The sequence below is a fragment of the Molothrus ater genome, chromosome 9 (assembly GCF_012460135.2).
Source record: "Molothrus ater isolate BHLD 08-10-18 breed brown headed cowbird chromosome 9, BPBGC_Mater_1.1, whole genome shotgun sequence".
Taxonomy (NCBI): domain Eukaryota; kingdom Metazoa; phylum Chordata; class Aves; order Passeriformes; family Icteridae; genus Molothrus; species Molothrus ater.
In genome coordinates, this window is record NC_050486.2 from 10,273,910 (window position 1) to 10,299,385 (window position 25,476).

The following is a 25,476-nucleotide window of genomic DNA, read 5'->3' on the forward strand; positions in this document are numbered from 1 at the left end:
GGGCGGTGGCGGAGGGCGCAGCCCGATCCCGGGCGGGGCGGCTCCGGCCGGCCGGGGGCAGCCCCTCAAGAGGCCGGACCAGCCCACCGGGAGCCGGGCTCTCTTCCTCGGCCCCCATGGGGTCCGAAATTCCCACTGGGGAAGTGCCCGGTGGCGAGGGCTCGTCCCCTGAGGAAGGAGCTTCCTGCTCAGGTGAGCCCGGGACGGCGGGAGGCGCTCCCGACTGAGGCGGCCCTGGCGAGGTGCGGGGAGCAGAGGGGAGCTGGAGACCACCTTTCGAGGGGGCTCCCGAAACCTGCCTTGCTCCCAGGTCCTCTCGGGGGAAGACCGGGGCTCCCTCACGAAAACGGCCCCCAGGTTCCCGCTGACATGCGTGTAAACCACCAAGGAAAACACTGTCGGGTCATAGAACGATAGCGGCTGTTGACACCTATAATCGTCTGTCAGAAGTTATAGTTTGAAGACATAAAATTGTGTTCTCAAGGGGAAACCAGCATCTACCACAAATACGAAGGAATGCGAGGAAAATTTCTCTTTCCACAGCGCCAGGTATGAGGAAGAATAGTTAGTTCCCAGTCTGTATGGCGGTGTGCCACTCAAATGGGAGTACGATGAGGGCATCATTCCCGCTGGAAAATAAGATCCTTGTGAGTGGGCAAAAAATGCAATAGACAATGAGCTGAAGACCAAATGTCATTGAGCTTAATTATTTTGTGAGTCTTGTATAAACCATACAGAATCTGCACCCTATAACAGGAGGGAAGAGACCCCCACCAGCCATGCGGCCACAAGCCGATGCTGTGGTGGCCCCGTGTCACCGGGTTCGGTGGTGTCACTGAGTTTGGTGGCCGCTGTCCAGCGGTGATCCCGCAGGGAGGAGCGGCCAGCCCAGCGCGACCTCCTCTGTCCCGGGGGGTGCCAGCCTGCAGTGACAGCACCGCTGGGGAACGGCGCTGGCATCGGCCGCCTTTCGCCCCGTGTGAAGCTGGAACCAAGTTCTGCCAAGATGTGTGGTGCGAAAAGTAAATCATTAGCGTTTGCTGGAGTGCTTCTCGGCTGCCTAGAAATGGTGAGTGCGACTTACTCGCTGTAAAGCTGTTTTAGCGATGATACTGAATTCTTCGGAAAAGTAAACTTAAAGTTAGGGTGGAGCACTATCAGACATCCGCTTCCACATTGGTATTCCGATACTATCACAGTGTTGCACTGTTTACATATGACTGAAAAATACTTTCAAAGTGTGTCAACAACTGCAAACAGGATTAATAGCCAGGTTCAGAGGGGGAAATGCAGAAGCAGTACAATCTGCATACCTGTACCAAATCTCATTGGTTGTGTACTCTTTCCATGCTTAAAGAATCTGAGCAAATACATAATATTTACATAAGTAAAATGTGTTAATAAACATAATATTTTAGGTTGTTGTTACTAACATTCTTAGATTTTTAATTTTAAAAATAAAATATGTCACACTGTATTTCTAATTTTGTTATATCTTCCTTTTCAGATATTTTCAGCAAACACAGGTAAATACTCAAAATGGTTTTTTGGTTTTTCCTGCCTATTTTTGAACGGGTCTGAAGAGAAAACCCACTTGTGCTTTTTAATAAAATATTCTGTAAGTTCTAGAAGCTTTGCAAACAAAAAACGTTTTCATGTTTGATTCAGGCTTAAAAAATTACATTGATGTCTTTATAAATTTTAAATCTCATTTTTAAGAGTCACAATTCTGTTGGACACTCATGCAAATATTCAGACTTGTACCTTGATACTAGTGTGAACCAGGGAGAACACTCAGATGAACAAATTCTGCTCTTCATTATATAGCTGTGGTACAAATGGAATTCACACTGTCCCATATTTACAACCAATTGTTGTATATTTTGATAATTAAAAAAACAAAAAAACCCAAAAGAAACATGAAAAGAAGACTCTATCACACTCCCTCAAAAAAAACAACCAACCAAACAAAATACCAAAATCAAAACCACACCAGAAGAAGCACAATCTCCTATGGACAAATATTTCCAAGGTTTTGGAATTTAATGCACAGCTACTCAACTAACAATTAACATCTGCTCTTAGTCCCAAGCACATTCTTATCAGTTACAGTCAGACACCCTCTTTTGCCCCATTTGTAGAAATGGTCCCAGATATTCTGTCTGACCATGCCTATGGAACATTTGCAGATGGGTCTTTCACAATTCTGGAGCAAAATACTGCACTGTAATTTTTTTTTCTTAGTTTGTTCTATAATATTGTCTTTTGTAACAATTCATAAAAATTTCTGTGGAGGAAGTCCTCACCCAGGTCTAAGTCTTGCTAACAGTCCAGTATAGAATATATATATATATAAATAAAAGCATGTAGATGTTACAGATGTTAGCACTTAGCTGAGCAGCTGTGTATAATACTTGCTCAGGTGTCCCAAATCCCCCATGAGCTGCTTTGCTATGAACGAAGGTACCAACTTCATCCCAAATACCTCTACATTCCTTTTCTTCGTTTTATGCGGGATATACCTTCATTTTATCTTTTTTCTCTTCTAGTGAGTGTTTTGTAGCCTTGCAACACATGCAATTGCTTATAAATGCTGACTTTAGTGTGAAAATCCTGATTTCTGAACATAAATTACTCGTGGTTAAGAAATACACTGGTTTACTTAGTTTTGTGTCTGCAGTACAAAAGAGCTCTTTTTGAATGGTAGAGCATAACACCAAAGCATTGTTACAATATTTGATTGGTCATGTTATTGAATACCCAATATTGAATATCTGCTCTAAGCAGGAGGTTAGGTGAGTTCCTGTGGTGCCTTCCAGACTAGATTGTTGTATGTTGCTTTAATATAGAATTGCCTATGCTTCAGTGTCCTATTTCAGACTGCTTTGTATAAACATATATTTCTTCTTTGTATGTATTGCTTTGTATATCACTTTAATTAGTAATATAGTTAATTTGCTCTGAAGGAGAACCTCTCAGTGAAACCTAGGTTAAATAATGCTCTTACAGTAGTGATTTCAGAGTAGTAGAGTATTTTTATGGAAAGATGAAATTTGGTCTAGAATATCACAAGGCTCTGTATTTTGTTAATGTTCACTGAAAGTCCATTTAACTTAAATTTTAATAATTCATAGAAAGTGTGGACTATTTGTCCTACATTTTGTCTTTGTGAAATGTTCCACCGGACTGTGTTTTCCCACTTCAGTACGTCTCTCATTACCTCCATTTTAGCTCCAGATATACCTGTTATTGACCAAGCTTATTCAAAACTTAGCAACAGTATCACAGTGGAATGGAGAGCAGTACCTGGGGCTACTAATTACATGCTGACTGCACAAGATGGAGATTCCTTTGTTGAAACTATAGTGAAAAATTCTCCAGGCACAGTGACGGGACTGAAGCCTGCCACCTTGTACCGAATCACTGTCAGATCTATCAGTTCAGGAGGAAAAAGCCAGCCTTCACCTTTCAGAAAAGTAAAAACAGGTGGGCTTTCAAAATCTTATGTCAAATTCTGTAATGTTATTATAACATAAAGCATTCATGCATGTACCAGTCCTGAATTATTATAATCTTTTTTTAAAATTGTACTGATCACATTCTTCTTTCAGTTTTTGAAGACTAGAATTCAGCCATCTGACTTAATGACCAGGACAAAAGTCTGAATTAATGGTTTACTTTATGATGGTACAATAAGTCAAAAGTTCAGCTGGGAGTTTCATTAGAATTTGTATGAATATATGTATTTTACTTTAACAAAAGGCATAACTTGAAGAAATGAAGAAACAACCAAAAGTATAAGATAGGAAGACAATGTAAAACTTAGAGGACAGGAAATGCAGTATCTTCTTGGTGATTTTCATTCTTCAACACATGCAGCCCTTCTCACATTGTGTACAGCTTTTGTTCATTGTACAACTTTTGTTCATTTCACAAAATGGGCAATACAATAATTGATGCACCAAATCACTTTCCAAATTTGTTCTGTCGATCTTGCATAATTTCTTTTTTCTGGTTTTGTTGTCACTGAATTTGTCTCTCAGGGTTAGTGATTGTTCTTTCTGTGTATTCATGTCAAATTTGGCCTTTTCAAGCTGTCCTATTGAAAAAGCAAAGGCATAATTTTGTTTTTTCTCAACAGTCCTGGCTGCTCCGATTCTGTCTGTTCGTTCTCCGAGCTGTGACTCCATTGCAGTGAGCTGGAAAGCTGTGCATATGGCAGCTGGGTTCTCTGTGTCACTCATGAGATCAGATGGTTTGGGCAGAGTGCTGAAGCAGAACACCACCAATACCTCCTTGATATTTACAAATCTAGATCCAGGAACTCTGTATACTGTCAAGGCTTATGCCTGGAATGCCAATGGAGTGCCTGGAGATGATTTCACATATAACCAAAGAACAAGTAAGAAATTTTCTTTTCTGAAACCAAGTCAGCATTCTAAGAACAACACAGCAACAATATACCAGAAAATATTTATGTGTATTTGTGATTGTATTATGTTTTTCAAAGATACATTGAGTAGATTTTCAGATCATATTTTTGCCTCGTGTCAAAATTTATGAAAGCTCAGATGACATGGCTATGTTTAGTGAACATTACTGAGGCAAAGATAGCAATTAGTGTCACTAAAGTTTGTACTTAGGACAGGCCTGGATAAGGGTTACACAAGCTCAGACTGATTTTGAGGATTTTTCTTATTGAGAGAAGCAAATACTCAAATAAGCAGGGAGTTTCAGCTATGGTCAACTAGAACTACTTCTTTTTAAAAATATAATTTTAACATAAATGTGGGTAAGGTTTGCACTCAAAAAAAATGCATTTAGTTTGCAAGTTGTGAAAGAGATCATGTCTGTAGGCTATAATCTAAGTTATATTTATGAGTTCCAAATTGATATACCATAGGTCCTAATGCACCAGTGGATGTTAAAGTAGCTTTCAATAGTGGTGCCTCAAGAGCTGTTGTCTCCTGGATGCCAACAGAAGGAGCTCTAACTTACAGTGTCACAGTCTCCAGTGGACTCCTGAAACTGAGGTGTAACACATCTTCTGCCTCCTGCATGGTGCCATCCCTCCAGTGCAGCTCTGAGTATGATGTGTCTGTCACAGCACACAATGATGCTGGATCCAGTGAACCTACTGATGCAGTAAGCTTAAAAACAAGTATGTATCACTGATTCTTATGTAGCTATGGCATTTTAACATCTACTTCTTTAATTTCAAATGTAAATGAGTCCATTGCAATTCACAGGTGATTCTCAAATAGTTCTGCTTTTAACCCTTGTTCATGAATTATTTCATATACTTTTCTATTGCAGAGGTAAGAGCCTAAGCATTTTTCATGTTTCTGTGACAAAAACTTGCAGTCGTGGAAGAAATTTGTGAGGGAATGGCATTGAGCATAGAACTGTTCTGAGCCACGTCAAGTTGTTAGTTAGAAAGGGGTCAATAAAAGCACATTTAGCCAAAGTAACACCACTAGACCAAATTAAGAAACCATCAACCATATTCAGGACAATAGCTTGCTCAGTTCAGCTACAGCACCTCTGCCGTGTCAGAGATTGTTGTTTCCTGACCTGTTAGATGAACTGCCCATGTAATCAAAATCTAAACAATTTCTTTCTCTTATATGCTACTTGAAATACACAACTTTATGTATTTAGTTATTTGATGTAACCTGCCTCACTTTGACTTTTGATAGGAGATCAATCATGTGAGCAACTCTGTGGTGCATCTAACAGGATGAGAGAGCCTTATGCCAGAGACAGCTATTAAGCTGTGGGCTGTAATCTCAGCCAACACTGCTTCAGCTAGATCACATATATTCATTCTAAGAGCAGCAAGCTGCACTGAACTAGAAAGAAAGTAAATGTTATTTAAACAAAAGCCATGGAGTTTGCAGTTTAATGTGGCATTTTGGAATGCCAACAGAAAGGAAACCTAAGCAAAGGACAGTTCTACTCAGCCACAGCCAGTAAATTTTATAAAAAAAATAAAAATGGTTTTCACACATAGAGGCTTTTGGATGCCAACTGCTCTTCATGCTAGTATTCCAGTTATCATCCAAACCTACTATTTGTGAGCACACACTGTGCCATTTCCTTTTGACTTATTGCCTGGTATCACTTTTTGTTCAGAGGGCTCCTTAATCAGATGTCTCTGTAAAACATGACGTAGCATCTATTTTGTTCTGTAAAAATCATACCCTCTTGTCATTTAAATATAGGCACCAACCTCTGTAAAGGCAGCTAAGTTGCTGCTTTCTTGATCAAGACAGAGCAACCGTTCAAGATGAGTAGAGTAATTCTATGTTCTATATAATTCAATATATCTCTGATTTTCCTTTATTCCCCAAGAGTATAACTTCAAGAAAGAAAAAAAGAATGGTATTGAGAATTTTTTATTTTTTTGAATGTTTTTTTCAGTTCCTTGTGCACCAGTAAACATATCAATTGAGGAGGACGAACCTGGTCACTTGCTGGTATCATGGTCTAGCGTCAGTTTGGGTCATTATTACGTGGTTTTTGTGAAGAGTGATGATGGCTTGGAAGTGCACTGCAACACATCACATACTCAATGCCATTTCCAGTCGGACTGTGGTTTCACTTATTTCATCAGTGTCTTTGCATATAACAAGGCAGGACAGAGCCCTTTAGGTGATGTACTCAATTACACTACTGGTAAGCAGCCATGTATTCCTGGAAATTCATTTGGATCCTTTAACTGTATTTATGGTTGAGCTGTTTGGACATTTTCATGGGAAGATAATGACTTGAACTTCTATTTTTATTCAGGTTTTGAGCATAACACACAAAGGTTGGCAGAGAAAAAGAAAGTTCACATTGCAATTAACTTGCATAGTCAAGTGCTACAACATGCATACAAACTTGAAAATGGTTTAACAATTCACAATCATCAGGCAAGGACATATGAATAACACACAGACCTGGCATAACATTTGAACTCTAGTCCTGTCTGGGTTTTGAGGTTTTTTTTGGTTTTACCTCAGGAAGAGTGTACCAAAGTCTTCCTCATAGGGAGTTTTCATACTTGGAAAATGAAAAAAATAGTAAGTTCAATGTTGAAAAGAACATTGTTATTTAATCTCTAGACCTTTAAAATTTTAAACCAAGGATATGCATAATTCCTGTGTCTGACCTAAACACTAGGATGTCCTCTATTGATTTGGAAGGAGTGGTACTCAATTAATTTGAGTAAACCTGGGATTCATTAGACTGTTTGCACAGTACTGGTCAACCTTGGAAAAGACATGAAGCACACAGATAAATGAAACAAAGTTTTTTTTTTATTTGCACCAGTTTTCCACTCCCGTTCGGGTTTCCCTGTCTGCCTTTTTGTACGCAGCTCCTTGCTGCCCAAGTGACTTCAGGGCCGTGTTCGTGTCAAGCGACACGGTGCGGGTCACCTGGGCTCCCGTGCGAGGCGCGGACCTGTACGAGACCCGGGCGGCTGGCGGCAGCGGCGTGGTGCTCTGCAGGGACACGGCCGCGGCCTGCAGCCTGTCGGCTCTGCAGTGCAGCACCCCCTACAACATCACCGTGTACGCCTTCAGCGAGGCCCGCGGCAGCAGCGCCTCGTGTGCGCCTCACTACGTGGCAACAGGTACTGATCGCTCATTCTGCTTTGGCTGAAGAAATCATCATTATACAGCACAGTGATTCGTGCATTAAAAACGTTACTGGACAGCTAAGTTGCTGTTGAACTGTTTTACTAAGTTCACTGATAAAAATATTTTAAAAACCCAAAAAAACAGCTACTCCAAAACTGAAAGTCCTTAAGAATACACTATAAGAAGGGGAATTTGTATTGAAAGCTTCTGATAGCTCCAGTATTTTGAAGATCAGAATTACAATTTATACACAAAATACTTACATTGTCTGTTCTGTCAAAATTTCTAAATTCTCACCAGGAGTAAAGCATATAAAGATCATATGCTTTCCTGAAGTAATTTGTCAGTTCTAACTGGAATTTAATTTTCACTTATATAGTGTAACTTATATAGTATGCATAAATAATCTGTTTAAATACTATTAATGTGAAATATTTCAGCTCCCTGCAGTCCTGAAATTAAAAATATCTCAAAGGAGGGTGTATCTGTAATCAGTGTGCAGTGGCAACCTAACAATGAAGAAGCTATGTACGTTGTCACTGCCAGAGGAGAGGCGGGACTTTGGCATTGCACAAGCACCAGGAATTCCTGTACCCTAATGGATCTTCCCTGTGGATCTGCTTTCTCTGTAAGTGCTATAGCAAGATCACCAGCAGGACAGAGCTTACCAAGCTACAGTATCCCTTTAGAGACAGGTATGGGGAATTGTATATAGTTCAACATACTTAGCAGCATAATATTAAAATAGTTCCTTGACTCTATGGTTTTGGCTATTTTTTATTTACAATATATGCACACATTGTACTATGTATTGCTGGATGTCCTTTTTGTAAACCTGTCTGTGTCTTTGTGTGTAACAAGGAAGGGTCATTTGGCAGTTGCCTCAGACTGAGAGGCCTTAGTGCTACCAATTATCTTCTGGCACAGCTAACTAAAATGTAATAACATAAGCCACTAATGCAATGCATAACTTCCTTGTCAGCATTTTGATATTTAGTACTACCAGGAGAGGCAATGAGGTAATGTCCATGTCAACAAATAAGCAGTTGTAAAGAACAGATTAAAGAACATCCTAGCCACTATTCCTGCTATTAATTTGTTAACAGGTTTTGTCCTCTACCACCTCTCCAGGCAGAGATTAATATACACCAGGATCTATTTTTAACATGCAGTTTGGCTGCAGTCATTTTACATTGTAGAGGAAGAGACTTTAAGCAGAGACACAGACAGAGCTGGACTGAGATATATGACTTGAGGGGTAGAGACAGACCCTGCTTAATTAAACTACAGATGTACTCTGATATTCTGATGAAAAATCTTAGTAATTTTTAGAATCTTGGTGAACAATAATTTTATAATAATTCCAGGGTTCTAACCCATAGTTAGAGACAAATTGATCTTACATTAACATTCTGCTTATTAGTCTTGCCAGCAGAGTCAACTATTTTTCAGCATGCCCGAAAAATATGCACTTCTTCATTCCTTTAATCTTGATCATGTACTATTCTACATGCAACCCTCCAAACACCTTCCATTTTCCAGGTACAAAACAGAATTAACTTCTCTCTTTTGTTCTCTTTCAGCTCCTTGTTGCCCTAACGACCTGGTACTAACTCAAGTGACACAGTCAGTAACCAACATCAGCTGGTCTGTTGGGAGGGGTGCACAGACATATGTAACAACACTAGAGTCTCCAAAAGGACAGGCAAAGTGTCACACACTTCAGACCTACTGTCTCCTGGGATGTATCACATGTGGCACCAACTACACAGTGTCCCTGAGAGCCATCAGTGAGACGGGTTTGACATCCAGCTGCACCTATCAGGGATATTCTTCCAGTATGTAAAGCTCCATAAAACAACTCTAAATAAAACTTTTCTCTCCTAGTTCAGTTCAAGAATTATTTTGGCTTTGTGAAATAATAATTTTCTCTTTGAAATGCTGATAATCATAGTAATCTGGTTTAAACGGCAGTCTAGAAATTTATAATACATTGTGAGTTCACAAAATTTGCTCATTAATGTTTTTTACTTTCTTAGGTGCTTGCTGCCCTTCTGGGGTGAAGCTTTATAGACTCAGCAACAATGGCATCAGGGTGTTCTGGCGAGCTTCTGATGAAACAATAAACTACAATGCTGATTTACGTGGCTCAAAGGGCAACTTCAGCTGTACCCCCAGCTTGGGTCTCAGTCACTGTGATATCACCAAGATACCCTGTGGGGATGTCTACACTGTGCTGGTGGCACCAGTGACCAACAAAAGGCCAAGGCTCACATTCTGTCCTAAGAAAATATATTCAGGTAGAATTTAAATTTCTTTGATTTTTTAATTTATTTTTTTTAATGCTAGATGGCCACAATGTAATCCAAAGTTATGCAGGTAAAGGTGGCATGGAATAAACCTTTTCTGCTCTAGTGTTGACTGCAGAGTAAACTTTATGAGTGCAGTCTTGCAGTATCTGTGACGGGAATTTCACAGCAGCATTTTGGCTCTGGGCACACTTATCTGCACAGGTACCTCCTAACTGGATCACCCATATCCTGGTGAATACAGAAAACTTAATGTTCAGTTGGGAAGTTAGGAATGGTTAGAATACAGAAGCAAATAAATGAGCATTTTGTTTTATGTATTTTTTAAATAAAGAAACAAATCAATAACTGCAATGAATCCCTCCTAATCACATTTTTTAAAGTAACACATTTTTAAAAGGGAAGAAATTATTTTGCCTTGCCCAAGGCATGGATTTAATCCATTATAAAACTACTGCTATCTGATGGGGTTGCATAGCAGTATAGATAGACTACATACTGTAGACTAATAAAATTTTGCAGCTTACAACCTGACATCTAATACTTGTACTACTGTTTCATGTCATTTCAGTCACCTGTTCTGGAAGCTCTGTTGGAATGGGTAAGAGCAGTACATTCGTTAAAAATTCATAAAGTTCATAGAATATTTTTGCATCATCTTCATATAAGATGTATATAACCCATAGACTTGATGGTCAAGGCTTCTGGTAGTGTTATACAGGTTTATTCCATCCCATTTTATAATGTATAATTTGAAGAAAAACAAACAAAACCTTACCTATATTGTGGCCTGCATACTATCATGCAAGGTCACAACACTTACTACTAATTTGATAGCACACAATAAAAGGCAGGATTATCTTTTGTAGCCTTCCCACATCCCATTACAAATGAAACTAGGTGGCACTTCTGCTTTCTATTTTCAAAAAGGTAAAAAAAATAGTGTGGCTTACCTCAATCTATTCTACCTTATTTCTTCTGGGTTTCAGCAGGATATTTTATTTGCCTATGTAAACTGCTAGAAACAACTTCAAAAGCAGCCACTGAAATAAAAATTTCTCAAGACAGTTGCTTTTCCATAACTGGAATTGTCTTAATTTCCAAATTCTTTTATAGTTATTTATAGAGGAAAGAGCAATGCAAAACACATCTAGATGAAATTCTGGTTCAGAAAAGGAGGTAAGTTATAAGAATCACAATTCATATTAGAATGTATGAATCCAACTTTTCCTGCTGATTAAACCTTTGGGATTGGAGGGAAATGCTTCACCAGTCCTGTATATCACAAGTGGTTTGTTAAAATCCATCACATTTACCCCTGAAATCTCTTGTCATTTATTTCTACTAACACTACTGATTTGTCCTCTCCTCCATTTTTAACAACCTTCTTTCACTTCATTAAGCCTTCACTTCACTATGCTGTAATTCCCCAGAAAAGCCCTTAAATCCAAACAGATATTCTTCAGCACTCATTTACTTTCTCCTGGTGTTCTGGACTACTTTCTGCTCCTGTCTCAGAGGAATGACAAGAAATTGCTGTTTATTTTTCCCCTAAGGTTGATCTCCTTTTTGCTGCTGTTCACCTACTGCTATCCTGTAGGTGAACAGCAGCAAAAAGGAGATCAACCTTAGGGGAAGGTGGATGTTAAGATTGTTCATAGCACCATTCTCCCTAAATGTTATTTTCAGTCTCTTTTCCCCTGAAGCTGGAAAGACACATCTGTGCTTAAGTGCAACATTCACAGCTGCCTGAGGATTGGGAGCAGGAAAGCTGAACACCCAGCCATAGCTGAGACCTAATCCAGGCAGGACCATCTCTCATACTCCACAGTGGTCACTTTTTCAGTCGACTTTGAAAGCAAAGTTTAAAGTCAATGGTTCTACACACACGTGTCTGTATTTAACAGAGTCTTTGGAATCTCATGTGTACAAAGGTATCCAAAGACAACAGGCTTTCTAGCACTATTTTCAGCATATAGAAACAGACACTATCCATTCTGGAAATTTTCTTTCTTCAGGGAACACATCTTAAGTACCACCTCAGCCAATGGTTCTGATCACTTGTGCAAAATCTCAAGGGAATCTCAGCTTCAGTAAGTTGCTTTTAGATGGCCCAAGAATTGTATGCTGCTTCTTAAAACATTTAGTCACGATCAAACAAGTCTTTCTTTAGGAAACATTATTTAAAACTGCTCTGCATTAGTTAATAGAAAGTTGGTTTTATTTCTCACTTAATAAAAAAAATTAAACAGCCTTCTTTCTTGAGGGTTCTATGTCAGTATTTCTTCTTTGCAGACATCATTGCCAAACACTGTCACCACAGTGTCAAGTGTTTAACTGGGTTTTTAGAGATCTAAAGCAATTGGTTTCTTATGGAACCAAATTCAAGCCCTGAGCTACTTCTTTTCACCTGAGCAATTCTGATAATTCCATGCTCTAAAACTAACTCTAATGTACTTAAAGCCATTCTAAACTGTTGGTGTATGTTTTCTTAATTTTCCCTGAGAATTAATTAACACCTCAATTACACACTACAAACAACAATTGTTGTAGCAGTACTTTAGCAGTAAAGTTGTAGTACTATCTTCATCTGCTCCTCTCTTTTGTCACTGAAGTGTAATTGTATCAGAATGTATTATTTTTATGTCTGTTGGGAAAAAAAACCCCAAAAAGCTAAAGAGGAGTCATGATTTCAAAAAAAACCAAACTGATTCAGCTCTAAAAAAGTGTAGAAGATGTATACAATTAGCAAAACAGGGAGGAAAAGCAACACAATGAAACTGAGCCACCTACACACCTCCTACTACGGCAGTGTGTAACCTCAAGGTGTTGTTATTCAGGCATTTGACATTGTCTAGTAACAATTGTCTAATAAACACTGCTGATAGGTGAAACAGCACTGGAGTTCACTGAGCTGATTAAAAAATTTGGTCAGGATTGGTTACATGTTCTCTCCAGATTGAGGTAAACACACTTTTATGGGTCATGCTGGCTTCAGATCACAAGAAAGGACAATTACATCTCACATTTTTGTAGATGCTGTTTCTGTACTATTTACTCACATGAAGCTCTGGACTTCATGAAGCAAAAAAAAAAATACCCAAGCAATAAAATTCTCAACTGAACAAACAACAACAATCCTACCAAAAAACCCCAAACAACCCAACCCCACTGTTTCTTCAAAGAAGACTAGAGAACAAGAAAATTCCTGTTGAAGGCTTGGAGGTAGGCAGCATATGGATATGCTAAAATGCTTTCAGAGCAGTATCTGTGAAATCATGTGCACTAACAAATTAGGTGATTAAAACCACCTCGGTTATTTCATAGAAGATTACTTCATTAATGCTTACTTAATAAAAAATTTAAATTCAATGCATAATAGTAAAGATGTATTTAGTTGGAATTACACAAATATGAACACTCGCCAAAAAATTTGTATATATAAAATACACACTGTTTTAAATTTCATCTGACACAGAATAATAGCTCCAAACTCAGATTTCAATCCACTGAAAGAACTTGCAAAAAATCTACCCTTCAGCTGATTTCAGACTCGACCCAAATTTACTGAGATTTAGTGATCTACCACATCTAACTACTGCTGGTGAAGAGTAAAAGAGATACAATGAAAACCTCATTGCAAAACATCAAAAGTGGCACTTAAATGCTGTTTTACCCTGCTTAATAGCTGGTGGTCATCCACACTTAAAGCTACATGCGCTGCACAACGGGGCAAAGGGTTCAAACATCTAAAGCCAGCAGAATTCATCAAATTCCTTCAGGTTCCCCTAAAGAGGGGAACTTGTATGCTGTATGAGGCTACTAATATTATATTCCAGTACTTAGCATTGGAGCCACAGGAAATTTCCAAGCAAGATGAGGCTTATCACAAGGATAACTATCCTAGGCTATTATGGACACATGGCATACTATGGAAACTTGGGGTTCATAGTGCTTCGGTCATGGTCATTCACCCTGAGAACTGAAGAGTGAGTGCACAGACTGAGAGACAACAGCTCTGCAACCACAGCTCCTCCAGCTAAAATTGGCAGAAATTTTCTTCTAATGCCCCTGAGATGAATGTCCAGTGCACCTGTACTGCACTGCAACAACTGCACAGAGTGGGCAGCACTGGCGCCTTCACTAGCTCACCCCTGCTCATCAGCACTGCTTTCACAGCCCTGCAGTTCCTTCTGCTTTTTAAGGAAGGGCACATGAAATAATAAAAGGGCATCAGAAAGACAAAAAGGAATTAAGAGACCCTGGATACAAACTGAAGAGCTGTATGACAGTAAATCCTAAGGATAACTTTAGACAGGTGTCTTGATTCAAGGAATTGTCACAGGTTGTGGTTGCCAGGGAATATTGCACTGTCCATTACACTGCTAACTCAATCGATCGTACTGAATTCAGAGGTCAAAAAGGACTACTTATAAAACAGGAAAATAAAAGCACAGTCCTGAAATTACTGCACTTGTAAAGAGATACTGGGATGAGCCAGTCTTTGCACAAGCTGTAGCAAAATATTCACCATCTTTGTTGTAGTGAGACAGTACTTGTCCACGTTCAGGTCAAAGATTGTCTCTCAAATACCTGCATTTTTTCCTGCAAATAAGCCATTCTTTCACTGTACTGCCCAACAGTCTCAGAATAGGAAGAGCCCTGAAGGAACAACTGGAAATCAGTAATCTATTTTCCCTGACAAAACACTGGTTCTGCAGCCTCTCTGGCCAAGAACACATTTGTTTCAGAAATTGAAGGTTAAAAACAAGGCCAAAAGAAGCCCTCTAGACACAAACAAGATAAATTAAAGTTGCCCTCACTGGACAGAATCCATGCAATCCCTTGGCAGACTGCAGAGACAGTTCTAGTTATCTACTAGACAGGGTATTTTTTTCTTCTCCAATCTTAAATGAAAGCTCAGTATTTTAGTTTTACACTGCAAGGGAATGAATCTGTTGAAGCTTAAGTTTTTGTTTCAAGTTCAGACTTAAAATCAGGCAACACAAATATAAGCAGACAACCCTAACGTCAGTACTGAAAAATGTTGATTACTAAGGATCATGGTGATAAAGACCATTACAGTTCAGAAAACAGGAAGAGAAGGGAGGAAGAAAAAAAGTTTGCTTCTTGGAATACTATGGAATGAAGTATACTGTTGGAAGTCAAAACTCTGTTTTCCCTGGATGTTTAAAACTAAATATGCCTAGATGACCTGCATCACACAGAAGCAAAAAAGGCACAAATATTGTATTTCTACCCTCAGGTTACTTCATGATTGATTCCCACTTCATATTCTTCCTCTCTTGGGGCTGCAGCATTTCTTTTGTCTGCTACATGTTTGTTGTAAGTCACTTATTACATAAAATCCCTTATTCATACAAAGTATCACTTGATCTGAAAATAAAACGTGGAGGAACTGAAGCACCCTTTAACTGGCCATGAACGTGCAGGGAAAAGCTGACACTCAATACAAAGGAATTAATCGAGAGTTTATTCCAGGTGGTTCTCCTCACTGAGTATACAAGTCATCAGAATAATCTATGAAATAGACTTGGACTTTAATGATATGATCTTTTTCTATAATGCATTTTGGTTTTTCCGTCTAACAACCTGTTAAAAAAAAAAATCTGCCAGATGAAATGTTCAGCACAAACTGTGATCTTTACTATTTGTAGAAAATATGAATTAAAAAAGGACACTATCAGTTAATTCTCATTTTAAATGTTTACACTTATAAAATGCTTTGGAAGCTTGAAACTGAAATCCTTTGTGATATTTTTCTTCTTCCTACCTCCCTCTTGCCATCTTAAATGCCTTTATTAGCCCAGGATTATCATAAATGACAGAGTGCAGCTGCTTAAAAACATTAAAGGACCACAAATGGATAAACTGTGTTTTTTTTAAAAAAAGGAAGCTTACATGGATTTTCTTCAAACAAATAAAATGCATAGATGGCTACGGTACTCATCCGTCAACCTTTACAGTGTCCGCTTGAGGTAGCCTTTCTACAGAACTAAACAAGCCCCAACATAATCTAAATCCTTGCATCAAAACCACTATCTCTGAAAGTCCACTCAATTTAACACCACTGGTGATCAACATAATACATTTTAAAAGCTTTGGACAAAACAGCAGATACAGTGGGCATAAATGTTAGTTCTAAATCTGCAGCCCTCAATGTACATTGTACGCACATAAATATCTCAGCTATAATACACATTCCAGATCCATCCCTAAAAGCCATACCATTATGGAAAGCACAGCCATGCTAACTTCAGGATACAAACCATAATTCCACGTCTACAAAAGGAAAGTATAATTAGTGGCAGTTTATTGCCTCATACAAATTTAACCAACATGGCAACCATGCCAAAGGAATTAAAACATTTTCAGGACATATGTACAGACTGTACATTTCAGAAACATCTGAACAATAAAAATGCAAGAACAATCTCGGCATTACAAATTAAACTAAACAAATGGTTTGAAACCGTCAATGCATTGAATGGGTTTACAAAGGCACTTCCCTACCGAAAATAGGAAATGACAATCTGCAGCCTAGAGGGAGGTTGGAGAAGAGTGCTCATCAACTACTGCACAATCTCAACTTTAAGAAAAAATAAGCAGGATTTAATCAAACATTTATAGGATTCAATGTGATCCACTTTTGAAAGAATTCACACAGTCTCATCTTTGTTTTTCTGTTGCTTTTCTTGGCTCTCTCGTTCTGTACTTTGGCTCCTTCGACGATCATGTTTGTCAGAATGGTCCTTGCTATCACTGTGATCATGTTTGTGGGATCGTTCTTTGCTTCTGCTACGCTTCCTAGATTTTTCTTTGCTGGGACTCTGATCTCGTTTTCTGGACTTCTCAACACTATCTGTTCTTCCTCTGCTTCTGCTTCTGCTTCTTTTATTTGACTTCTCCTTATTTTCATTTTTATGTTTACTTGATTTTTCTTTGCTCCTGCTTCTGCTGCGCTTACCTGTGTTCCTGCTTCGGCTCCTACTCCTATGCTTTCTTTCCCGGCTTCGACTTCTACTATGCTTTCTCTCTTTTTTGGAATCCCTCTTGTCGTCGCGGTGTTTCTTCTCATCTTTGTCATCCTTGTGTCTCCTCTCCTCTGTGTCACCCTTACTTTTCCTTTCTTTTGACCTTTCTCTAGATCGATCTTTTTCCCTCTCACTACCTCTTTCTTTATCATAATCTCTCTCTTTTTTCCGACTCCGCTCATTTTCTTTCTCTCGCTCCCTGTCCCTGTCTCTTCTATCTCCTTTCCTGTCACGACTTCGACTCCGGCTTCTGTATCTGTCCCTGCTTCTGCTTCGCCTCCGTTCTAGTGAGCGATCGGTACTTCGGGATCTCCGCCTTTCTTTTTCTCTCTCCTTTGCTTCACGTTCTAATCTCTGCCGTTCTCGTTCTCTTTCTAGTTCTCTATCAAAACTAGATGATCCATGGCCTTCCCGATGGTGACTTCTGCTTCTGGATCTTCTGGGAGACCTCCTGGGACTGATGGATCTTGGTCTTGGAGACCTTTTAAAATAGAAGACATTATATATGAAACACCTCCTTCAATAGTTAAGAAATCATCTTTCCAATTTATACTTTACAGACAGAGCTTGTACTTAATCTTAAATACAAAACACCATCTGATTATTTTAATCCACCATCATCCATAAACTGTTGCCTTAAAACCTATTTTAGTGAAAAGACATCATGTTGCTGGTAATAAGTAGCTCAATATTGAACTTTTAACACTAATTTTTAAAATAATGCTTATGTGACCTTGAACGTCTACGTTCTGCATGCCGGTCTATTTCTTCCATCCCCTCCTTGCCATCTTTCTTGATTTTTCTAGGTCTGCTTTTAATTTGCTGGTCAATGGCTTTCTGGACTGGCACAGGAATTCTTGGAAACAATGTGGAAAACCATTCAAGCTTAGTGAGGAAGGAACGAAGCATCTCCCCTATGGTCATAACGCAACCCCCACCTGCCTTCACATCCAGGTCCTGCAAAATACAAGCAAAAAATATCCTGATGGTCAAAAATATTCTTTAGTGATTAAAAAAAAAATGCTGCTACATTACTGTCCTATTGAAGTCTCATGATTATGAAAGTTTACTTGTTTCATATTCTAATACATTTCCTTAGAGAAATTCAAACTCTGCACCCTTTGGATTTGGCAGAATGTTACAGACAGGGAATGGGACTTAATATATATGCATGCAGGCACATAGTAATCCTGCAGCCATCTGGATGGTAAGGGACTGTCGATGAAGAGATTAACACAAAATCCCCTTACACAGTCTGGTTATATGGTATGATCTTGCATTGTATTTTAATGCCACAAACTTGAGAAGTCCTCTGAAACTACATTTAATACTCCATTTTGTGGATATACAACTGTGTACCATCATACCCAACCCTGTGGCCTAAATCATTTATGAACTACATCATTGCCTATCTAAAAATGATCATAGAAAGACCTCTAGTACAAAATGGCATCCTAACAGAATTGGAAGCAATAGCAAACCAACTGCCATGAAGCAGTGAGGTTTCTAATTTAGAAATATGTAAAAAAATAAATAAATGAACAAATAATTGGAAACGCATAATCCATGATGACCATTGTCTCTGAAAAGGGTCATTACCGCATGAAGGCCTTCTTGCTATGCCCTCTCACAGCTCAGGACATGTTAGTCAGCTATTGTCAGTCCCAAACCTATAGTGCAAGCACACAAGGAAAGTGAGATTTGTTATCTAAACAGGAAGAGAAAATCTGAACGTAAAACTGCTTGCACTCACACACATTTAAGTGTTCAGATATACAGTTTTTCCAAATATAATCGCTGCAGAGATCTAAAGAAGAAAAAGAGGAGTTAAACGTAGCACCTGGAGAGTACGTACAGTTAAACAAAATAAACATAAGAAGCATTCTGAAAAGTAACTGTGTCCTGGGAAGGTTTTCACAGCAGCATGACAAAAGATGAACTGCTTCCAGATTTTAAGAACTGGAGGGAAAAAAAATCCTGTAGGTTTAAATAATTCCATATATAAAAATTTGCTTCATCCTACTGAGTTTGACCAGGACTGGTAAGAAACTTAAGCAGCCCCAAGTAGGTTTTCTACATAACAGAAAGCTACTGATAGCAGCAGAGAAAGAAACACTAATTCTGAAAGTACAGTAGGAGATTTTAAGCAACAAGAAATAAACACATCTTGACACCCAGTATCAGCAAGAACTGAAATGTATAAACTAAAAAATATGCTTTGAATAATGAACCAGTTAAGACCTGCACAATGCATTGTACTTGTGACAGCTTTACTGTCCTTGAAATTGACTCTGTGGGACCCTGAGAATGAAGCCACCCCAACGCTTCTCATAAATTACAGTCCAACCTTGTGGAGAAGAATTCATATTAGCTAGCCCCAGCTGGGGGAGAATGACATTACATGATTCAAGTCCAATTTGGTTTTATTTTTGTTAAAAATCTACTATAGCACAGGTTTACCTAAAATCACCAGTTGTTTCCTTTGCTCAGTGATTTTGATACTTAGCATGAAAGAAGCCGTTTAGAATAAATACACTGCATTGCAGTTAGACACAGGTGTAATTAACACTGGTTTTAATACCAGGATTTGGACATAATTTGCAACTACAACATTTGAAATTTCTTCAAGTAAATGCCTACTTGTCACACTGAAGATGGCAAGTGATCCTTCCTGTTCTAGTCTTAAATTTAGAATGTAATTTCAAACCTGCTCAATAAATCTTAATTGCTGCAGTATGTAGCAGACTGTGTACTCAACTTTATAGCCCAAGAAACCTCACCCACCAGCTCCCTACTGTTTCTCCAAACAGTAAATCAGGACTAGGATACCAAAAGTATTCTCCTATCTGACTGAATAATAATGCAACCTCTTTACTGAATTTCTTCAGTTAGCAATTCATCTCTTCATCTGCCCCATTAACAAATGCATTAAGATTCCAGAAATAAAGCCACCTTATGCAGTAATCAGGCTTTTTGCTTCTCCTCTGAAGAAATCCTGGGTTTAGTTGTTCCAGGACATGAATAATAACCACAGAGATTTCTGGCAGAATTTTCCAAGGTCAATGTTGGTTTCTACCATATAGTTCCCACTCTTTTATGTAAGCATCAACTCCCCTATTCCAGTAATAAAGAGATAATACAAATTTAGCACTTGCATGACTTACTACACCTTACCTAAAAGTAACTATGATTTTAAAAAACACACAGAAGACACATTCACACAGCCTCCTGTCTGCATTCTGATTCAGTACACCTGTTTCACATGGTTTTGCAAATCTGACACAGTAGCATCTTAACCAATGAAAAAATCTGTTAGATCTTCAAAATCTAAGAGAAATTACCCAGGTCCCAGCTCAAACCTGTGTCCTGCACTAATTAACATACATAATGTAAACAAGAACATAACACTCTAACATTCAAACTACAGAAAACCCTCTCAAGAAATGTTTAAGCCTAAAGTAGTAACATGAAAAGAAACAAAAGAAAATAAATTATTACCCTCGCCGACATACCTCTTCATCATCAAGAAAGGATTCAAACCAGTCCCATAGATCTGTAGGTGGCTGTGTGTACCTTTAAGCACAAAAACAATATAAAATTTAATACAGCTTTCTGCATATTAGATCAGTCATTAGTTGATGATATTGATACTTACCTAATATACATAAATCCAAGAGCCCTAATATATGGGGAGTCTGTATGAGTGATAAGGCCCATCACTTGTTTACGAGTGAGCTTCAGTGTAAATAATTTGTAGAGCAGACAAAAAGCAGTAGACACAATTCCTCCAGTTCCAACACCACGCACCTTTCAAAAGCAAGAAGTTAGGTGAGGATGCAGAAAGTCACAAAGACATTATACCAAACCTACAAAAGAATATGAGAACTAACACAGCATAAAGTCTAAATCTACAAACAAAGCTATGTGGAAAAAGTAACACTACTGACATCCGCAGCTTTGGAAGTGAGAAGAATGTATCTACTCTTTGTAATAAATATTTTATATCTAGAGATTGAGCCAACATACAAGCATATTTTATCTATGCTTTGAAAAGTTATTTACCAGACAGAAAAATTTAAGAAGGCACGTACTTCTACTTACCCCTCCACACATCCCTGTCTGGCCTGCTGTTTTTCTGCTGCCCTTTTCCCATGGTTCAACATGTGTTACCTGAAAGGGTGAGGTGAGGGACAGGAGAAAATAAAGAAAATTACAATTACAACCTTCATAATGTTTAGGTGACCACACAAGCCTGATTTAACAATGGATATCCTAAACCAATCTTAAAAAACTGTCTTCTAGCAATTTCAAGTTCAAGTCTGCTTTGTTATTAAAGCAAAGCACTTGGCTGTTTTAATTACCACTTGAAGAAATTACAGCCAAAATCTTGAATGAAATCTAAAACAAACAAATCCCATAACCCCAAAGGAAACATCCATGCTTATTCTATACTCCACGTACTTTCAAATACTTTATGACTAAGCCCCATCGCTACTATTTCCTTGGGTGACTGAACAACTGCCTTTATTTAAACCATCTCCTTACAAGTTTAGTGATAACTGCTGATGACAGCTACAAAAGTCAAAACATAGTCTCATATTCCTAAGTCTCATTTTTGAAGTAAACTTAACTAGAGATTTCTTTTCTTTATCTCTTACTACTAGGACAAAAGAAATATGTTTATTAAGGGTAGTATTTTAACATAAAGTCAATGTTTTTTCTCTTAGACTGCAGGGATGTAAAATTTGCCCAAGACATATCTTTTGAGATATATTTAGGGATGAGTGCACAAAGAAAGTTAATCAACAGCATTCATAAAACTTGACAATAAGAGTCATAAACAAGCTCAGAACCACATAATTGCCTATGCTACATTTGAAATTCTGAAATTCAGAGAAGCAATATCTGGCTCAATAAACAAGTATATTTCCTAAACACACCAACTTAAAACATATGTAAAAGACAAAAAAGGGTACAATGGTGCTACAGTGGGTTGGGAATAAGAGTTCATGCTGTATGGTACTTCACAAATTAAGATTCTTTAACAATACACGAAATAAAACCAATTATGAACACAATCATGTGACATCAGAGACACACTAACAGAAGATGTTGCTGAGCTGTGTGTTTGGGTTTTTATAGTTGCTGTCTTTGCCAAACAGGAAATATGAGAGATGCCAATACTGTAGAATTCAAAATCCACTATGACTTCCTGTACTGTTAGCATGAGAAGTTCATAAATACTACACAAATAATCCTGCATATCCCTCTGGTTATATACTATTGCCTCTCACAAGAAATGAAAAGCATTTTTTAGTCAAAGGATTGAGTACAACATTATCACAAATGCTAGTCTTCAACTTTAATTACACTCAATGTAAACATGCTGGCTTTGACAGGTATCAATTAAAACAAACAACAAAACCCTGAAAACAATATTCATTTCAAAAAGGAGTAATTACAGTTTTGATCCCACAAAGACTGCTTTGCATGCTTGACTTGTTGGAAATACACAGATGAAATGAAACTGAGGACATGCACATAGTGTTAAGGTCAGGGATAAAGAAAGAGGAAGTCCTGCACTTCGTAGATACAGAACTGAAACAGCAGCCCAGAATTACAAATGAATTCATTCAAGTATCTGGACACAATCCATATCTCCAAAGATCCTAGTCCTTATCACTAGCTGCCTGTTTGACTTACTATCACCTTTCCTCATAATCCAGCACCCAGCATTCTAATATTTTCTAGAAGAGCCACTGGTTTCTCAGACAGACAAATACACTTGAAGATACAGCTGCTATGACAGGTCATTAAAAAAAACCACCCAACAACTCATTAAAAAAAACCAAACCAAAACAAAAAAACAACTAACAAAAAAAAACCCCCACAGCAATTATTCAGGAATCTTAAAACATGAAGAGAATTCAGATCTTATTAATATCAATGAAGCAGCTGAACCATCAGGTTATCTTCTCCCTCACAGCCATTACTCATGAGTGAGTAAGGGGCTGAGTTTTCTCTTTATTTAGCATGCAGTTTTGTGTCACCAACTGTCAAGTTCAGTAAATAAATCAGATCAATATGCAGGTTTTTAATGGCTTGTCAAAATTCTTCCCGAATTTAAGATGAAAATGAAACAGAAGGTCAAGCAAATGAACTATTTGATCTACTGCTGCTGAGCTCTAGTCAAAGATGACAATTTGCACCAAATACTTTTTAGTGCATCTGAAGGGGTTAATTTTAAAAATAGAGTAAGCTCTCAATTTTTTTTTTCTGAAAATATGTTTCTTTCATAACTTTTTCAGCTCTAAAAATCAATTGTGTAAGTAAACATTTCATTTCATAACATTACATTTCATTCAGATAGTCATGAGTCTCTCACACATGAAACGTAGTAAATTAACTGGAGAGATGCTGCTGACAATAGTATTACTTACACTAAGTATTTGGAAAAATAAATAATCAGCTCCAAAGACAGAGCACAGGCAGAGAAAAGCTATCTTTACATGAAAAAACAGTAGCATATGTAAGCACAAACTGCCAAAAAAATCTCAAAAACCTGTGGTGGAATTATTTTTCACAATTATAGTACCTTAAGTAACTTGATTTGGCTTGGATAAATGAAACAAAAAGGCTACCTTTGCTTTTTATTTTATTTATTTCAAATATACTGAAACCCACCAGCTGACACAGTGACATTATCAAGCAAAATGAATTCACCTGAAAAAATACGCCAATAACGACCAAAACACAGGTGACTAAATGAATTACCTAACCTTTGAATTATCTAAATTTTGGTCTCGTTATCAGAACAAAGAAAGTGGCTGCGTTGATTAGCATTAATTATGCATACCTCTACCTGGGAGAGTGGCTTGATGGAAGCCTCGGTGCAAAACTGATTCAATCCTGCTAACAAAACAAGAACCGAGACATGGGTGCCCTGATACAGACCATTCATCTCCCCAGCACATCTTACCTAACGCCAAGAGAAGCACTAAAAGGAACTCGTTAAGTTGTAAGCTGAGTTCCAGAGGAGGGAATCCTAACTGGGAGCTGAGGATGAAAGCCACACGCAGACAGCCAGGGTCAGCACCATCGCTGCTGGGTGGTTCCGGGGCGCGCAGGCGGCTCCGCGCTGCGGGAGGGCCGGGCTCCGGCGGCGGCAGAGATCCGCGCCCTCCCGCTCGCTCCGGCTGAAGGCGCAGCCCTCAGACGGCCATTTCGCCCCCACCGCCCCGCTCACGCTGCCCTTTGCGAAACCCATTTACAGCTCGGCAATTCCAAATCCGACGCGGAACACGCCTCTTTGGTGAGGCAGAGAAGGCAGAGCCTTGGATTCCCCCAGCTCAGCAACAGAACCGATACTTACTCCCATCCCTCACCGCAAGATAAGGGGCGAAAAGGCGCGGGCCGCAGCCAAACCGGGCCCGGCGCCAGCGCGGCCCGCGGGCTCACCTTGAAATAGATCTCGTCCACCACTTCGTGGTAGGTCTTGAGCTCGTAGAGCTGCACCTTGAAGTAGGGCGACGAGAGGATGTTGGTGAGGATCATAGGGTTCAGATTCATGGTCTTTTCGTTGCCCCACAGCGGCAGCACGTTGCCCTGCTTGCCCGAGGCCGCCGGCTTGGGGCCCCCGCTCTGCAGCGGCTGCTGCACGGGCGGGACGGCGCCGGGCGGGTGCTGGGCCACCTGCTGCCCCTGGCAGTTCGCCACCGCGGGGCTGTTGTTGGCCATGGCGGGTCGGCGCTCGGGGCAGGCGGGCCGCGCACACGGAGCGGGGCCGGCGGGCGCTGCCTCAGCCCCGACAAGATGGCGGCCGGGGAAGTGACGGCGGCGCCTTCCGGGGCCGCGTCACCAACCCGCGGGGCGCGGCGGGGAAAGGGCGGGGGAGCCGCGGAGCTTTCGCGCGGCCCTTCCCGCGGCCCCTCCCGCCCACAGCTCGGCCGTTTGCCGCGGCTCTGTCCGCCCTCGCCTGGCCTGGCCTGGCCTCGCCTGGTGGCAGCGCAGGAGCCCAGCGGGCGGGACATCGCCGCCCGGGAGCGCGGGCAGACTCTGTGATCCGAAGGGGGGCAGCTGCTGGCACGGTCACATGGAATTCTGTGAATTAAGCCCCGGATTTTACAAAGTTGAAAAGTGGTCCCCTCGGTCCCTTGTCGATGGTAATGAGGCCACAGCACAGCTGGCGCTGGCCGCTTCTGCCTCCGCAGCAGTGGAGAAGCAAAGAAGTCACAGAATGACTTGGGTTGGAAGGGGACCTTGAAGACCGTCTGTCTGATTCCAACCCCTGCCATGGGCAGGGACACCTTCCATTAGACCAGGCTGCCTCAAGCCCAATCCACACTATACATCCAGAAGTGTTCGGTGTGCTGTAGCCCCGGAGGGGGCTACACCATCTTTTTCATGTTGCCAGTCTTCCAAAGATTGGATCTCCTATCCAATGTCATTATTAGAGCAATCAGAAAGGATATTTCTGTGATTATG

At 39.7% G+C, this 25,476-nt stretch overlaps 2 protein-coding genes across 2 annotated transcripts; one reads left to right on the top strand and one right to left on the bottom strand.

The window, feature by feature from the left end:
- The first annotated feature begins 913 nt into the window (after positions 1-913).
- FNDC7 (fibronectin type III domain containing 7) lies at positions 914-11,514 on the top strand. Its single transcript, XM_054515721.1, has 12 exons — positions 914-1,069; positions 1,508-1,526; positions 3,232-3,486; positions 4,142-4,402; positions 4,904-5,161; positions 6,424-6,678; positions 7,364-7,621; positions 8,069-8,323; positions 9,212-9,466; positions 9,668-9,928; positions 10,509-10,538; positions 11,054-11,514. Exons 1-12 carry the CDS (start codon positions 1,007-1,009, stop codon positions 11,089-11,091), a joined length of 2,208 nt encoding a protein of 735 aa, XP_054371696.1. The 5' UTR covers positions 914-1,006; the 3' UTR covers positions 11,092-11,514.
- A 3,894-nt stretch (positions 11,515-15,408) lies between these two features.
- PRPF38B (pre-mRNA processing factor 38B) lies at positions 15,409-24,783 on the bottom strand. The gene is made up of 6 exons (XM_036387568.2): positions 24,451-24,783; positions 21,094-21,162; positions 20,648-20,799; positions 20,505-20,565; positions 17,726-17,949; positions 15,409-17,473 (listed from the first exon to the last, which is right to left on the bottom strand). Exons 1-6 carry the CDS (start codon positions 24,727-24,729, stop codon positions 16,618-16,620), a joined length of 1,641 nt encoding a protein of 546 aa, XP_036243461.1. The 5' UTR covers positions 24,730-24,783; the 3' UTR covers positions 15,409-16,617.
- Between the last annotated feature and the right edge of the window lie 693 nt (positions 24,784-25,476).

Bases quoted from the DNA above. Each gene is read 5' to 3' on its own strand.
- FNDC7 (XM_054515721.1), top strand. From the start codon at position 1,007: ATGTGTGGTGCGAAAAGTAAATCATTAGCGTTTGCTGGAGTGCTTCTC. The intron at 7,622-8,068 runs GTACTGATCGCT...GAAATATTTCAG, and splicing joins GCCTCACTACGTGGCAACAG to CTCCCTGCAGTCCTGAAATT. The intron at 9,929-10,508 runs GTAGAATTTAAA...ATGTCATTTCAG, and splicing joins TCCTAAGAAAATATATTCAG to TCACCTGTTCTGGAAGCTCT.
- PRPF38B (XM_036387568.2), bottom strand. From the start codon at position 24,729: ATGGCCAACAACAGCCCCGCGGTGGCGAACTGCCAGGGGCAGCAGGTG. The intron at 21,163-24,450 runs GTGAGCCCGCGG...TCACCCTTTCAG, and splicing joins TGGACGAGATCTATTTCAAG to GTAACACATGTTGAACCATG. The intron at 20,566-20,647 runs GTAAGTATCAAT...TTGTGCTTAAAG, and splicing joins CTTGGATTTATGTATATTAG to GTACACACAGCCACCTACAG.